This window comes from Varanus komodoensis, unplaced genomic scaffold (assembly GCF_004798865.1).
Source record: "Varanus komodoensis strain SLA01 unplaced genomic scaffold, ASM479886v1 scaffold18_3, whole genome shotgun sequence".
Classification (NCBI taxonomy): Eukaryota; Metazoa; Chordata; class Lepidosauria; order Squamata; family Varanidae; genus Varanus; species Varanus komodoensis.
In genome coordinates, this window is record NW_025335549.1 from 6663517 (window position 1) to 6677833 (window position 14317).

The following is a 14317-nucleotide window of genomic DNA, read 5'->3' on the forward strand; positions in this document are numbered from 1 at the left end:
TGCCCACAGTCTGGCAGAAAATAGGTTCAGTGGGTGAAGTGAGCCACTCCCAATCACCAGCCGCCAGCCCCCCACCATTTTTGGTGACTCCTTTTGCCTTTGCTGCTGTGAATTGCCAGGGCAGCTCACTGTTTTCCAGATAACATCAGGCTTGCTGAATGCTTACAAACTAGAGAGTCACTGATGGATCTCCTGGGATCTTTTTGCAGCAGGCAGTAACAATATATCAATCCCATTTAGAAACAGCAGGAGTCTCTGGCTACATGGCCATTCTCCCATTCATTTGCAAGGCTCGCTGTTCGAGCTCTCGGCCACTGTTGCATGTAAGTTTTGCCATAAAACGTGCATGCTTTGTCAAAATTGGGGACCTTTGCTGGTGAAGCCAAGACTTTAAAAAGACAAATGTGCTAAATAGGATCATTCATTTGGGGGCCTGTCCATCTGGTCTCACTGTGGATTGCTGATACCACCCAAGGAGCAACTGGCTCTTGTTTATTTCACCAGTCTGGCTAATAATTGCCAAAGGCTTTGGGGGAATCAGCAAGGTGACTCTCATTAAGAAGACAAATCACTTTGCATCCCCTATAATTTCCATTTGATTGCCTATTGGTGTGGCTATAATGGAACAATAATTTCCAAACATATTAGGAGCAGATTGTGCCTTTAGGCAAAACCCAAAAAAAGATGATGCCGAATGTGCATAATCCAGGGGGAAATGGGAGGGCCTTTCTTCCATTCACGAAATGAGATTTCTTTGGAAGTCCACGTCATGAAACGCTGATCACAGCCATCAGGCCGAGCTCTGTCGAGCCATGTGCTAGGCTATGTATGGAAGGCAGAAATACAGCGGAAGATGGAGAATCCACATGCACAATCCAACACTTCAAGGGAAGGTTCATTCATGTAACGAAAGTGGGATCTGGGTGATGAATGGGTAGGAATAGATGAAAATGTTGCTTTAGTTCATTCTTGCAAAGTTGGCCCTCATTCCAGAAGTAGCCCGTTCCCATTATATATTTTTTAAAAAATATTGGTCTCTCTCCATGTGCTTGGGAAATCCATGTGGAATGGAAGCTGTGTTCCCAGCCCTTCCTCACCCCCATTGATCTACTCTCCTTCATAGTAGCTTTGTGCTTTTCCCCAGTACAAAGTGGAGAAAACTTTGCCCCTTCCAAAGATATGGGGTGAAAGTAACGGAACAATAGAAGCAGCCCCAAATCTGCTTTGTCCTTTGTTTTTGACATTCCCTAACATGATCATATGCATGCGTGTGTGTGTGTGTGCGCGCGCGCGCGCGCACAAACACACACATGAATAGAGAGTGTGAGAGAAAGAGGGAGAGAGAAGGAACAGTGTGTAGGTCTACAATATACATCACAGCAAGCACCCAGTCAGGAGAGTGGTGATCCAAGATTTATTCCAAATAAATCAAAATTAATTAAATGAAATGCATTCAGAAAAGGAAATGTTCATATTGTTGATTTGTAGATGATCCATGTTTGAGAAAAACAATTTTAAATGCATTTAAATACTCAGTAGGCGCCACAGGGAATATTACTTGGGCAAGCTTCATGAACTAGCTAGTCCAATAAGCAGCAGGTTTCAAATCTATGGTATTTTGGACTCCTGTGGATTACTTAACACCCACATGAATTGCAGCTACATAGTTGTGGACCCATTCTATTTGAGTTGTATTGATGGCTGAACAAGGCAATACCTTGTGATAAGTAAGATAGAATCATATTCATTTACATCATATAGAATTCTCACATTCTGGAAGGAAATGAATAAATATTTCTGTTTGTTTTTCTTTCACATTTTGTTTTACCTGAGATATACAATACTTTACCATGTAGTGCCACATTAAAGTTCTTTAAAATATGAATGCTTTCAGGAGAGAATTTGGGTCAAAGAGTGGGAGGAGGCCATTTGTTCTTACCAGTGACTTATGGTGCAGCATGGCTCTTCTCTTATTTTTACTGCTATACTCTTAAGAATAAGTGGTTTGGTCCCTTATTGATCATACAGCACTTTGCTTACTCAGATCCATATGGGAAAAATACCACTGCTGATGTAGATGTTATGCTTGGTTCAACACCATTGAGCACTGTGTTATATGTTGTTGACCTCCAACTGTTAGACTAGGGCTAGGCTCCAGGTTTTGAGGGCCCCTGGGCAAAACACACTCCCTGCTCCTTTTGGTCAATGAAACTTTCTCACTACTGCTTTTTCTTCCCCTCCCCTTTTTCATAATTGCTAACTTGGTAGGCAGCCAGTGGGAAGGTGGCAGAATCATCAACTGCTGGTCCTTCTCTCAACCACCATTACCTGGACTAGAGTGAGCAGCAGGTGAACACCCTACCTGCAATGATTAAGTGCAGAAAGAACTTCAGGAGGGTCTTGACTTTGGGAACCTGTTGGGATGTGGGCCCTGAAACATCCCTGAAAGGTTATCTCCACCACAATGCTATTCACTGTTCTGTAATGAGTGAAATGTCACCATGGATGGATGAACTACAAAGTTCATCCCATACCAAAATAGAAACAGACAAAAGTGGAATGTGTCAACCTTCATATTACAAAGATGGCTGAAAAGTTGTGGATCCATCTAGCTCATCACCCAGACTATATATATAGTTAAGATAGATGAGTTCTAATCTGCACATTCACCTGAGATGTGTGGATCATGCCATTTCATAAAGAAGTTGATCTCTGTAAATTCTATAAGTATCAACAGCATGATTGTGCCAGTGCAAAACTCTGTGTTTAGTTCTGCTCACTTTTTCCCTTGGCCAGATCATCACAGGACCAAGCTGCATTGATAAATTTTACTGATACATTTTTTCCCTTCCAGCATTTTGATTTGTGTGTGAGTGTGTAGGAATGGATACACCTTTCAAGATCAGTAACCATTTTAATTGCAATGCCTCCTATATTATAGAACTTTTCCAGTAGGATTTGAAAGAAAATCCTTTCTCCCAATTTAAAATTAATTGTACAATGCAATTAAGCTAAAAATTGCCCATGAAATGGAATGTTTCTGGCATTGCTGTCCCACCATGACTTCTCCTTCTTCCAAAGAGCAATTTTATGCACCACGGTCATGCAACATGGGTTGGGTCTCTCTGCTTAGGAGTGGCTGGGTTTTATGATGCTATTAAGAATCAGAATTTGCCGCATGAATATTCACCAATAGCGGATTTGCCACAGCTCTGAATTTAAAGGCATTGTTCTTGTCAGGATGACCTCCTTGCACAGTATGATTGCTTTATCCTTCTCAACATCATTATGTTTGCTGTAGAAAGAGAAAAGGGAGATAACTGGGGAAGGGGAGACCCGCTGGGTCCCCAACATAATAGCATGTAATCTTCTTGCTCAGTTTAGCTGTGATTTAAGAAGCCTCTGTTCATGGAAGCAGTTTTCAGAAAGTCTGATCTATAATTTACTAGAATCAACCCGGCAAAAGAGCAAGAGGCTTTAGTGGAGGGATACAACCCTTAAAACTCTTAAATGAAGATTAGTTTAAAGTTTGACAATCTGCAGCAGAACCATCTGCCAAATCTCATGGCAGGTTTTGTTAAACCTTCTGAGCTTTTCTTATGTTGGAATCATTCCTCCTCCCATCTCCCTCCCCACTGCAAATATTCCTCCCCAGACTCTGAATTCATATCATATTTGCAAATGACTATGTTGAAATGCAAAAGTACACAATTTCCCCCATACCTCCCACCTCCAAAAAGATCTCAAAGGGTTCCATCTCAATATATATTGAGCCCTCAGAACATCTTGAAGATCATGAAATAAGCTTCTAGTTTGCGAAATGATGCTTTGTTATCACTAGGAAGGTAATTTCAAGATAGAAAGCTCTCCATTAGCCAAACTGTGGGTATATCTTTGGCTTAAGGTTTCAGCAATGAAGATTACAGATGGATTGGTATGAAGATATAACAGGAGGATGTTCTTTGTAGGATAATTTGTACAGGAAGAGAAAATATTCCATGGCAAAGTTACATCTGGAAAGTATTGTGTGTAGCACTGTATCCTGCAGATTTCACTCCATGCTCTTCTTCCCACCCCTTAGCAAGTGGGCTGCACATTATTCTGAGAAGTTTTAGCCAGACTTATTCTGAGATGGCTGCATGGTGTCACGAGGAAATTTATCATCAACAACATCATTATCAGTTCCTCTCTCTCTCTTGCTCTTGCTCTCTCTTTCTTCTCAAGGATTTTCCCCCATCCAGTATATAACGTATGAGCAGTACAAACTAAGTACAATGGAAGCACAAAGGGCTTTAGTAGGGTTCCTGAAGAGATCCCCAAGTGATCGTAAGACTACATGTGTCCAAGCAAGAACCAATGTCTGTAAAGCCAAATGGTAAGATACTGGGAGATGAGATAAATCTCTCAAGGGCTTCTCAAGTCTTTTGATCAAGTCCTACTCAAGATACTTCCTTTGTTCATGAAGAGGCTTTCTTTTTAACCAGGTTATTCTTCCCACTGGAATCTGGCTAGCCTGTCACATTGAAATGCTTTCAATATCAGTGGCTATGAGGATGTTCAGCCCATCTCAGAAGCAGAATTGTCTTGCTTTTGTGGGCATGGACCTATGGCCATCTCTGCTAAAGGCACAGACTTTGCATGGTCTTCTGGAATCATCTGTTCCTTGATGTTGGTCTCTGGGAGTTTTACTCATCTGAGAAGGATTAATCAAGCAGAGGAATGGGAGCTATCATACCACTACAAAGCATGACCATTGGTATTGAACAGGACTAGCTCTCCTATATTTTCATATCAACAACAGGGGCCATGCCCTGTCTCCTTTCTCTCCCAGAGGGACACATGAAATGGCATCTTTTTATCATGGCCCTAAAATTTGAGATATCCTACCTTGCAGGGACTGTTTCACAGCCTAAATATATGTTTTCTAGTGATTTCTAGAAGAATAGAATTTTTCATTGGATTTGAAGCTTAAGCATGTGATATTTTTGATAGTTTGGCATGCTAGCAAAGTTGTTAGCATGTTTTGGCTTGCTGCTTTTCTCTTTTTCTGGTACTTTATTATATTATTGTTAGCCACTGTTATTGTGGTGGTGTAATCCATCTGACCAAAAGGAAAAGTGCCAGTGCCCCAGTGAATATCTAAACTGGTAGCTCTATGTATGTATCTCTGTGCCTAAGGCACCAAAGATGGCTAAGGGTGTCTTTATATCCTGCAGTGCCTGTCTGTAGAACAGGGTCTGGAGCCGAAGAGGAAGATGGATGAGAGCAAATTATACTTTTGTTCAAATCTGTGGCACACCAAATTCTCTAAGCAGTTTCTTCAGCTAGAAGCATCCCTAAGGCATGATGTTTAAGTCTCTAAGGCTTTTCCATGTAAATAAATTGATCATTATTTTGTCTTCTAAAACATTTTTTCTTTGTTGAGAATACAACAAGCTCACAAGGAGTGACTGCAGGCAGACAGGATTCTCAGTCTATGTATTATATGACAGCATTGAATTGGCCAATAAGGTGGGAACAATAAGCACATTCAGAAACAAACAAACAAACAGAAATGATAGATGGTGCTTGACTGAGCAGTTGGTTGGTGAATGGGCTGCTGAAACTAGGCTGCTTTGGCTGTACAGATCCCCTGCTTGCTGTGATGGGAAGTGTACTCCTTGGCAGACTAAATAAATGGCATTTGGATTGTCAGGAGAACTGCCAACTTCAAGACAGATGTCAGACTGATTTGTGTAGCTATTATTGGGGTGGGGAGATGACACAAAACAACGTTTTCTCTCCCAGTGTTCACTATTTTAAATCCTCTTACAAAGTGACGTATATGATGGTCTCAATACATCACATCCTTAGTAGGGATAGATGAATATGTTCATTATGGTTTTTCTCTAGTCTTAAGTTTGGTTCATCCTAAACTTTGAGATTGTTTTACGGTTTGCATGAAAATTCATGATCATTTTGTTCACATATTTTGTTTATGCATTTGGACTTTTTAAAATACATATTTATATCTAGACTTTTTTTCTTTCAGGGCAGCTTGCATGATTTTCCTCCTCCTTTCGGTCTTACGCTCACAAAAACGACCCTGTGAGGATGGCTGGGCTGAGAGTGTGTGCCTGGCCCAGTCACACAGTGAGCTCCATGGCTGGGTGGGGACGCAAACCCTGCTTGCCTGAGTCCCAACCCTGCACTCTTAACCACAGCTAACCAGCAGCCAAAATTATCTTTTATAAGTGGATTAATTAAGGTGGCACACAGAAGTGGATCGATATTTAGCCCTATTGAAAACGTATGGGTCCCACATGGGCAGGGCCTCTAATCCCCATTGCACAGCAGGGCCTCAGAGTGACAGTGCTTATTTTATATATTCAGGGCAAAGTCCAATCAGGATAACTGTCATTCTCAGAACCCAGAGGATTAGAAGCACCCTCTGCAAGATGGAAGAACCCAGAAACAAAGAGTGGCTGTGGGTCCTCCTGCTCTGAAAAGCACTTCGACGACCGACTTTGGTTAAGTGCCATGCCTCAGAGCCGAAGGGAAGGAAACTGCGATGTTGTCAGCATCCTTCATAGCATGGCAGCACCTGCGCCCTCCCTCTCTGAATTGAGAATGCCCACTCAACCCTGTCTTCAAGGTCGCTAATGTGATCTCGGAGATGCAGTGGCTCTGTCTGCGCTGTCTGATCACTGTCTGATCTGAAATTCACCACCACCACTACCTCCCTGTTTCTGAGTGAAGTGGACCTCCATGTACATATGTGTGAGAGAGAGAGAGAGAGAGAGAGAGAGAGAGAGAGAGAGAGAGAGAGAGCGCGCGCGCGCGCGCGCGAGAGCATTACATTTAGGTGGGAAAAACCTTTTTTCCCCACCTAAGTGAAATAACTGTGTGTGTGTTATTCTAGTTGATGAATGCTGGAGTTCTTCTACATTCTGCAAATATCCTTATTGAATCAGTTTCCCTTTTATACTTGTAGGTTATTTCAAAGGACTCTGGTTTTAAAAGTTACTTGAGGTTTAGTTAAGCATGCTATTATGCAAGCCTGATTTTTGCTAACAACCATGCCTCGCTGCCAGGGAAATTTTTATTGGTGCTGGGATTGGGGCTTTGGGAGCTGTAACCATGCCGCCAAAGCCATAATGTAACATTCAGGCTGAAATCAATCATAGCATCTTCATCTCATTATGGATTTAATTTTCTTCTGTGTATTAAGTTTAAATGTCAGATAGATGGGAGTAATGGGAACATAAACAAAGGATTCTGGAAGGGTGGCCCCGGTGCTTGATGCAGAAGGTTCAGTGTGGTGGAAGAGTGTGTCTAGAGTATAAATGGAAATGAGAGAGCAAGAAAGAGAGGTGGAAATATTCATATAGTGAGAAGCTTGATCGCTATGAAGAAAAGTTACAGTGGAAAGGGTAAATGGCAGAAACACGGATACCTCATTCTCATTGATCTTCATTGGTTATGGATAGTCAAGAAGTATGTCTTCTGCTGGAGTCGTTATCTTAGGGCAGTATTTAAAAGGAATGATGTTATTTTCCTGTTGAACACAGAGAATAGAATACAGCTGGTATCTGGATGCATTCATTATACAACTCTCAGCAAAGTTACTGTTTATGACAAAGACTTCTTACACAATTTGCTTTCTGGGAAGGGCATCCACTACCCTTAAACATAATAGCATCTGAGGATGCAAAGAATCCCTTTCAGATACAGCTCAGCACTGGACCATTATAGGAATTTGCCCTACTTTACTCCTGAATTTGAAAATTCCGAAGAACACAGAAAGGCGGATAGAACACAGTATTTGTCTATGGCTGCCAGCAGCTAACTTCCAGTTTCTGGGGACAGTGAACAGGCTCGCCAAGCTTCACTAAACATCAGCTCATCACTACTCCCTTCCCAATTTGTGTTGCTGTTTGTGATTAATCTTTGTCTCGTGCAAACAAAAAAGTAGTGCTAAAGAAACAGCTGTCAAATGTGAAAGTTGTGCAAAAAGTTGCAAACCTGGAGCACGCACTTGCACTCACTTTTGTGCAGATTTCAACATTTCACAGTTTTAACTCATCCATATTTTAATTTATGGGCCAAATTTGCATAAGTTCTGGAATTAAAGTAGCACAAAATAATAATTTATCTTATGCTCATTTGCCCAAAAATAATAGTTTATGTTATGCCCGTTTTCCCAATGCAAGAAAACATAGATGAGTTAAATGTGTGGATTTTTAAAATTTGCACAAAATTGCCAAGAACTTGCAATCATTTTTGATAAACATATTCTCCTGTTCTCACTTATGCTCAGACTGCGACAGGACATGCCTACGTATGTTGAGAGCAGAAACGAAGTTCTTGGCCGTTCCTATCACTGCCTTGAACCTTGTGCTGGCAAAGCCTGCTCCCTCAGCCACCCAGGTGGCAGCACTGACCTGAGTATTGCCAGTCATTGCCTTCCAAAGCCAGCTGAGACATACCTTTTCAGTCCCTCATTTGGAGCATATTTTTGTAGCAATTAGCAGTGCAGATGCAACTTCACCTTTCTGTTTTTATGTGTGACTTCTAAGGCCACCCATAACTACATCTTCCATGTCTAGTCCTTTTGGTTATCATTTGCCTGATCTAGTCCCTCATGTCCTACCCATCTGAGGACCATCTCTTGCCCCTGGTTTGATTAACCCTTATCTACTTGTGTTGCTATCAGACCTGCAACTGCAGTCTGAAACTAAGCTAGTCTTGAGACCTGATGGACTTTCGTTGTTTGACCTGCAATTACAGCAGGCCATGTATCACAGGAAACTATTTTATCCTGAGTCAGAATGGCAGATTTAATTGGGCCATTGTTGACCATCTAGTCTTGCATTATCTGTTAAGCCTCAGGCCTGAGGGCCAAAACTACTCCTTTCCTTCCCCTTGTCTCACTCCCTTCCCCCTGACCCTACTTGATTGATCAATATTATAAAGGATTGAAATGCCTTCCCATAGCTGTAGCAAGATCTTTATTCCAAAATATGCCACCATTTTTGGTATCTTGGCCTTAACCCTTTTTATCATTGACCTTGTCCACCAGAGGAATGACTCTCCCAAAACCTTCTCCAACATGGAATTCAGACTTTGGGCTGATGTAGATGTAGACATCCTTTATTGACTGTGAGCTCCAGCAGATCTCCTGTGTTTTAAGCAGGAGTCTACCTTAATCCTCCTTTGTCTGATCCTTTTAATTGAAAAGTAGGAACTTTGTTTGAAAGTGTTCTTAGAATGGGCATCATCAGACTGCAGGTGAAAAAGTATTGAATTTTGAATGCCTTTCCTGAAAATGATGTTGATGAAGATCATTGACACATAGAAAACTCACACATAGGAAAGGCTAGGCTTGTTTCCTCCATCATCATTTCTAAGTGCACAAAGGCAGATATTCAATTTTTTTCCAGCTGTGGGATACATCCAATAACCCTATGGAGCAGTACAGGAAAGACTGGGTTCTTATCTTTTTGCATACTACATTACTTGGAGTGAGGGGCAGGGAAAATGAATGTATTATTGCACAATTTTTAAGTAGTTCAATCTTTGCAAACCAGCCAGAATGCTTTGGTTGTTGGGCAGTATAGAAATTCTAAACAATGAAAGAAGTGGCTTTCTGCGAGGTGTGTTAATGGGGAAGCTAGTTCTGACTATTAATATCGCAGATAGAGAATGTATGGCCCTCCAGAAGTTGTTGGGCTCTAACTTCCGTCATCTTTCACCACTGGGTAGATTCAGTGGGAGTTGCCATCCAACAACATCTGGAGAAACACACATTCCCTGCCCACTGCTTTCCTTTTGCTTTGTGCTCTCTTCCTTCTGTCCCATTTCCACAGCACAGAATGTAATTTTTTCCTGTGAGCACAGAACCACATTCCTACACCAAGAAATTGGAATCATGGAAATCCATAAAAAGCAAAACACTTGTCCCCTCTCAACAGCCATGCCCTTAATGAAGTGTGCATTACCTGCAATGTTATGAAGACTGTCCCTCTGGGATACTTTTTATAAATTATTATTGGTCTATCAGTCACTATATGCGAACGGCTATATTTATGTATGAATTTACTCCAGCTTTGCCTAATACCTCTAGCAGGCACGCACTTGACTCTTTTAGTGTCATTGGAAAAGCACAGTCAATGCCCTTCAGGAGCTTAGAGGATGCATTTGCTGTTTTCCAAATCTATTATCCCACTGTATGAAATCATTTGAAGAAAAGGCAAGGCCAGGCATAGGCTGCTTCTCCATGTTGAGGGGGGTGGGGTGGTGTTTAGACACAGTTTCTAGGTGAGTAGGTGCAATGTACTCACACAAGAGTTCAGGGAAGATACTCTGGGAGCTGCAATGGCACCTCCGTCCCTGTGCTCATAAAACCTGGAGCATTTATGTGCAGAGTTGAGCAATCATTATGCACATTAGCAAGTTTTGCAAGGTTGCTGGAAAATGAGCTGTAATTTCACTGGGGAAGGGAAAGGAGAGAATGGGCTGCCTCAGCAAAAGGGACTCTTTCCCAACTACTCCAATTCATTTAAATCTGATGTCCTTTCACATTCCCTTCATATGCATTCACTTCTTTATTTTTGATTTGGAGGTCAGCTAAGGTTTAAGGATCCTCTAAGGTGAAAGGTCAATAAGCAATTAAATTCCACAGCTTTTCTGAGACGATGTGCATGTTTTTTAATAGAACTTTGAAGAGAGCTGTCTCTTTTTTAGTGCCTACATAAAAGATTCTGCAGTAGCCATGCTTGTATGAAACCTGTTGCAACATTGAAGCTTACAAAGCTTTTCCAGGCAGAGAGTCTATATGGAGTAACTATTTCAAAGTCAAAGCGGACACAATTCTAGAGATGCAAAAATGCATCTCCATAATTTTCTTGCTATCATTATTTTCTGCTAAGTTAGGATTCAAACGCAGCCCTATTCGAATCGGTCACAGGAATCAATCAATCAATCTCTCTCTCTCTCTCTCTCTCTCTCTCTCTCTCTCTCTCTCTCTCTGTGTGTGTGTGTGTGCGCGCGCGCGCGCGTGCCTTATTAAAGCCATATGCAGATGTCCTTTCAAAATATATGGACAGAGAAATTTGGTAGAATTTTTTTACCAAATATATACAGGATCAAGCATCAAGCCTCCAAACTTTCCCCACATGTAGGGCTCACCAGTGGCCAGGTGAAAATGTAGTGCAGTGTCTTTCTATTTCCACTAAGGTACTCTGCATTCTGTTGTGTTGGGTCATTTTGAGCTTCAACAGCAGAGACTGGGCTGCCACTCTGGTCTCCATTTTGCATGGGGCACAACGTGGGAGTCAGAGAGGCAATGCCATCTCTAACTCCAAGGAAGAAATGCAATGATGTGCCAAAATCTGGCATCCTGGAAAGTTTTCCCTCCTCATCAAACAGACTTCCACTGTTCTGTGTCATTTTCAGAATTTTTGTTTTGTTTTGTTTTTTGTTTTTAAGCTCACCAAAATCATGGTAAAGCAGCCAAGGGATCTTTGTTTTCTTTCTGTTTCTCTCCATTGGTCTGTAGTCTCCCAAACTGCCTGGACTTCCTGATCTGAAAAAGCCTCATGGGAGGATTCTCCTCATTGTGACTTTCCAGGGATGTAACTGAAATGATAGAAGTGGAGAAGGAAACAGGCTGTCAGAAAGATGCTTGTGCACTCTACTCAGCCATCTTCCAAATAAAGTAAAAATAATAGTAACAAAATAAAAATTCAGAGCAAACTCATGAGCATTTTTCCATTTTACCCCCTTTGAATTTCTTTTTGAAAGCAATTTCTTTCTACCATATTGAATGAAAAAGGATGGACTAAATTGTTGGCACACTGTTGACCTCAGAATAGTTCATTGTCATTATAAGTCTTGCTCTGCTTGTACATCATGATAACCAGCTCAAGCTGTAGCCCTTTCTTTTAAACAAAGGACTCTGGGTATGCATGGTTACCATACCCATAGAAGATCATTTTAACTGTTTAGAACAATCAAGCAAGTTGGCTAGAAAAGTAATGCTCCTCAAAACTAATCCCATGAGGCCTGAAATACTAAGAAGGACATGTCTCCCAATACTGTACTCCTAATTTACAAGAATTGCCATAAAAACAGAAACATCACATTCTGTGAAAAAGGTTGATGTGTTGAGAAGTGCTAATTGTACCGCACTTTGGGGAATGCTTCTGAATCACCGAGGAAAAGGAAATGCATCATCTAAAAGAACATGTGAGAACACTGATTTGCATAAAATTTGCATGTGCTTATACATACATATAGATATACATCAAGTACAAATTATCATAAATTAATTAAAATGCAGTACTGGAAGACTGTGAGCAGGTGACCTGTGGGTCTGTTCAGTTTGCTTTCTTACTGCTGAGCAGCAAATCCAGATACTTCACTGCCAAACATGTGCACCCCCCACTTCTTCTCATTCTTTTTTAAATTGTATTTTTAGAAAGCAAGAAAGCAAGCAAGCAAACAAACATTTTTGTACAAAAGTTACATCTAGTACTAGATGCAGGAAATATCACAAAAAATCAATAATAGTTATTCATCTACCAAATTTGTAACTACAATTTTGACATAATAATACTTAGTTAATAAGAGTTAAATTATGTAATTATAATTATTACATTAAAATTGTTTCAACATGGGTATCAAGTAAATAATGATTCACCTTATAATGTATCTACAAACCCAACAACAGTTAGTAATTGAGCTTTTTCCTCTTCTTTTCCCAGGTAAAACGACATCCTAATAAAAAACAAATTAAATTCAGAGAACAATTATACTAATCTGATAATTGTATACATGCTATTTAATAATATTTGTAGGTTCTGGTTCTTTCTCTGAATTTCTGAATAGAGTAGTTATGATGGGCTTTCCATTTATGGTAAAAATCTTTAACTGGTTTTCTGTTTACATAGCTACTTAGTAAATGCATTGACTAAGTCATCCTTATGTAAGTCCCGTTTTTAATCTCAGTTGTGAAGTAAAATATGTATAATAAGCTTTCCATTTATCATTAAATTCTTTGGCCAGTCTTCTATTTATATAGCTGATTAATTTTGCCATGGCTGCATATTCAGCTAGCTTGTTTTTCCCATCTTCACTAGCTGGACAGTCTTCTGTTTTCCATTTTGTCGCAAGTGCAACTCTAGCTGCTGTTATCATACATTTAAAAAAATTCTTCCATATATCTTGGAAATAATTCTGGCACAATACTCAAAAACATATTCTTAGTGTTCATAGGAAAGTTAATTTTCAAAATTTTACTACTTCTTCTTTATCTTTCAACTGACCAGCTCCTCCAATAGAAGTCTTCCCCCTCGAATCAAAAACCATTATTTGTGCAGTAGGACAAAGGCCCCCCATTTCTATTTTTAAAATAGCCCACTACCCCTCCACCACCCAATTCAACGGTGCTGTGCTTGGAGGGGATCCGTTACGAGAGATTTGCCTTCATCTTATTTCCCTTCAGCCTTCCACAGTGAAAAGAAGAGATTCTTTCACCTGAATAAGTTTTCCTGCTCCTACATCTTCTGTCCCTATGCAGAGTTGGTAGTCCTAAGATACATTTTAAAGTGGAATCACAGAAATGATACAATGGAAAAACTGGGATAGCTTCACTAGTCTGATTTGAGTTCTTTTGACTATTTATTTTCTCTGCATGGAAGAGCAGGAACAACCCCAGCCCTGCTCCATGGAGCTGGGGACAGTATACCCCTGAACCAGAGCATGTCCCAAACCCTGTAAGGAGTTGATCCAGGCAGGCACCATTTGGACATGCCCCACTGCTTCCACACATTCATCAGGATAATTCAGAGGGTTGAATCATTAAAACAATCTGTGTGTACAGCCTTTAATGATTTCCAGTTTCACTGTGTAAATCATCTCATCCATGTTTTTTCATGACAGTATGCCAAAGAGCCAAATAATTGACCATTAATATTTCTCTTTTCTTTCCAAAAGCATTCAAAAGAGGCGGGAAGACCCCAGACACCACTGAAAGAGACAAGCCTGGAATCATGGACTCAGCCACAGGTAAGCACAATTATTTAAGCTAAGTCTATCATCTTTATTTGGGTTCTTGGATGGCCTGAATTTCGGATGCTTTAGTTTGAGATCACCATGCAGCAACCTGCCAGGAGCTCTGTTCAACATTTGGCTCTCTTCAAGGGTGTTTGTGTTAGGCTCCTTCCCCTTTCCCCTGCATATATCCCTGTGTTCCTGCTCCAAAAGTGACAGGCTTGTTGGGGATCTAGTAACTTATGTAAGCGAACAGGCACAGATGTGAAATGATTATTTTGCT

General features: G+C 40.7%; 1 protein-coding gene across 1 annotated transcript in view; it reads left to right on the forward strand.

The window, feature by feature from the left end:
* PCDH11X (protocadherin 11 X-linked) overlaps positions 1–14317 on the forward strand; it is a 620940-nt gene that overhangs the window by 280402 nt on the left and 326221 nt on the right. Inside the window, exon 4 of the mRNA XM_044427355.1 lies at positions 13978–14049. Within this exon, the coding sequence (XP_044283290.1) occupies positions 13978–14049 (72 nt within the window). The remainder of the gene's footprint in view (positions 1–13977; positions 14050–14317) is intronic.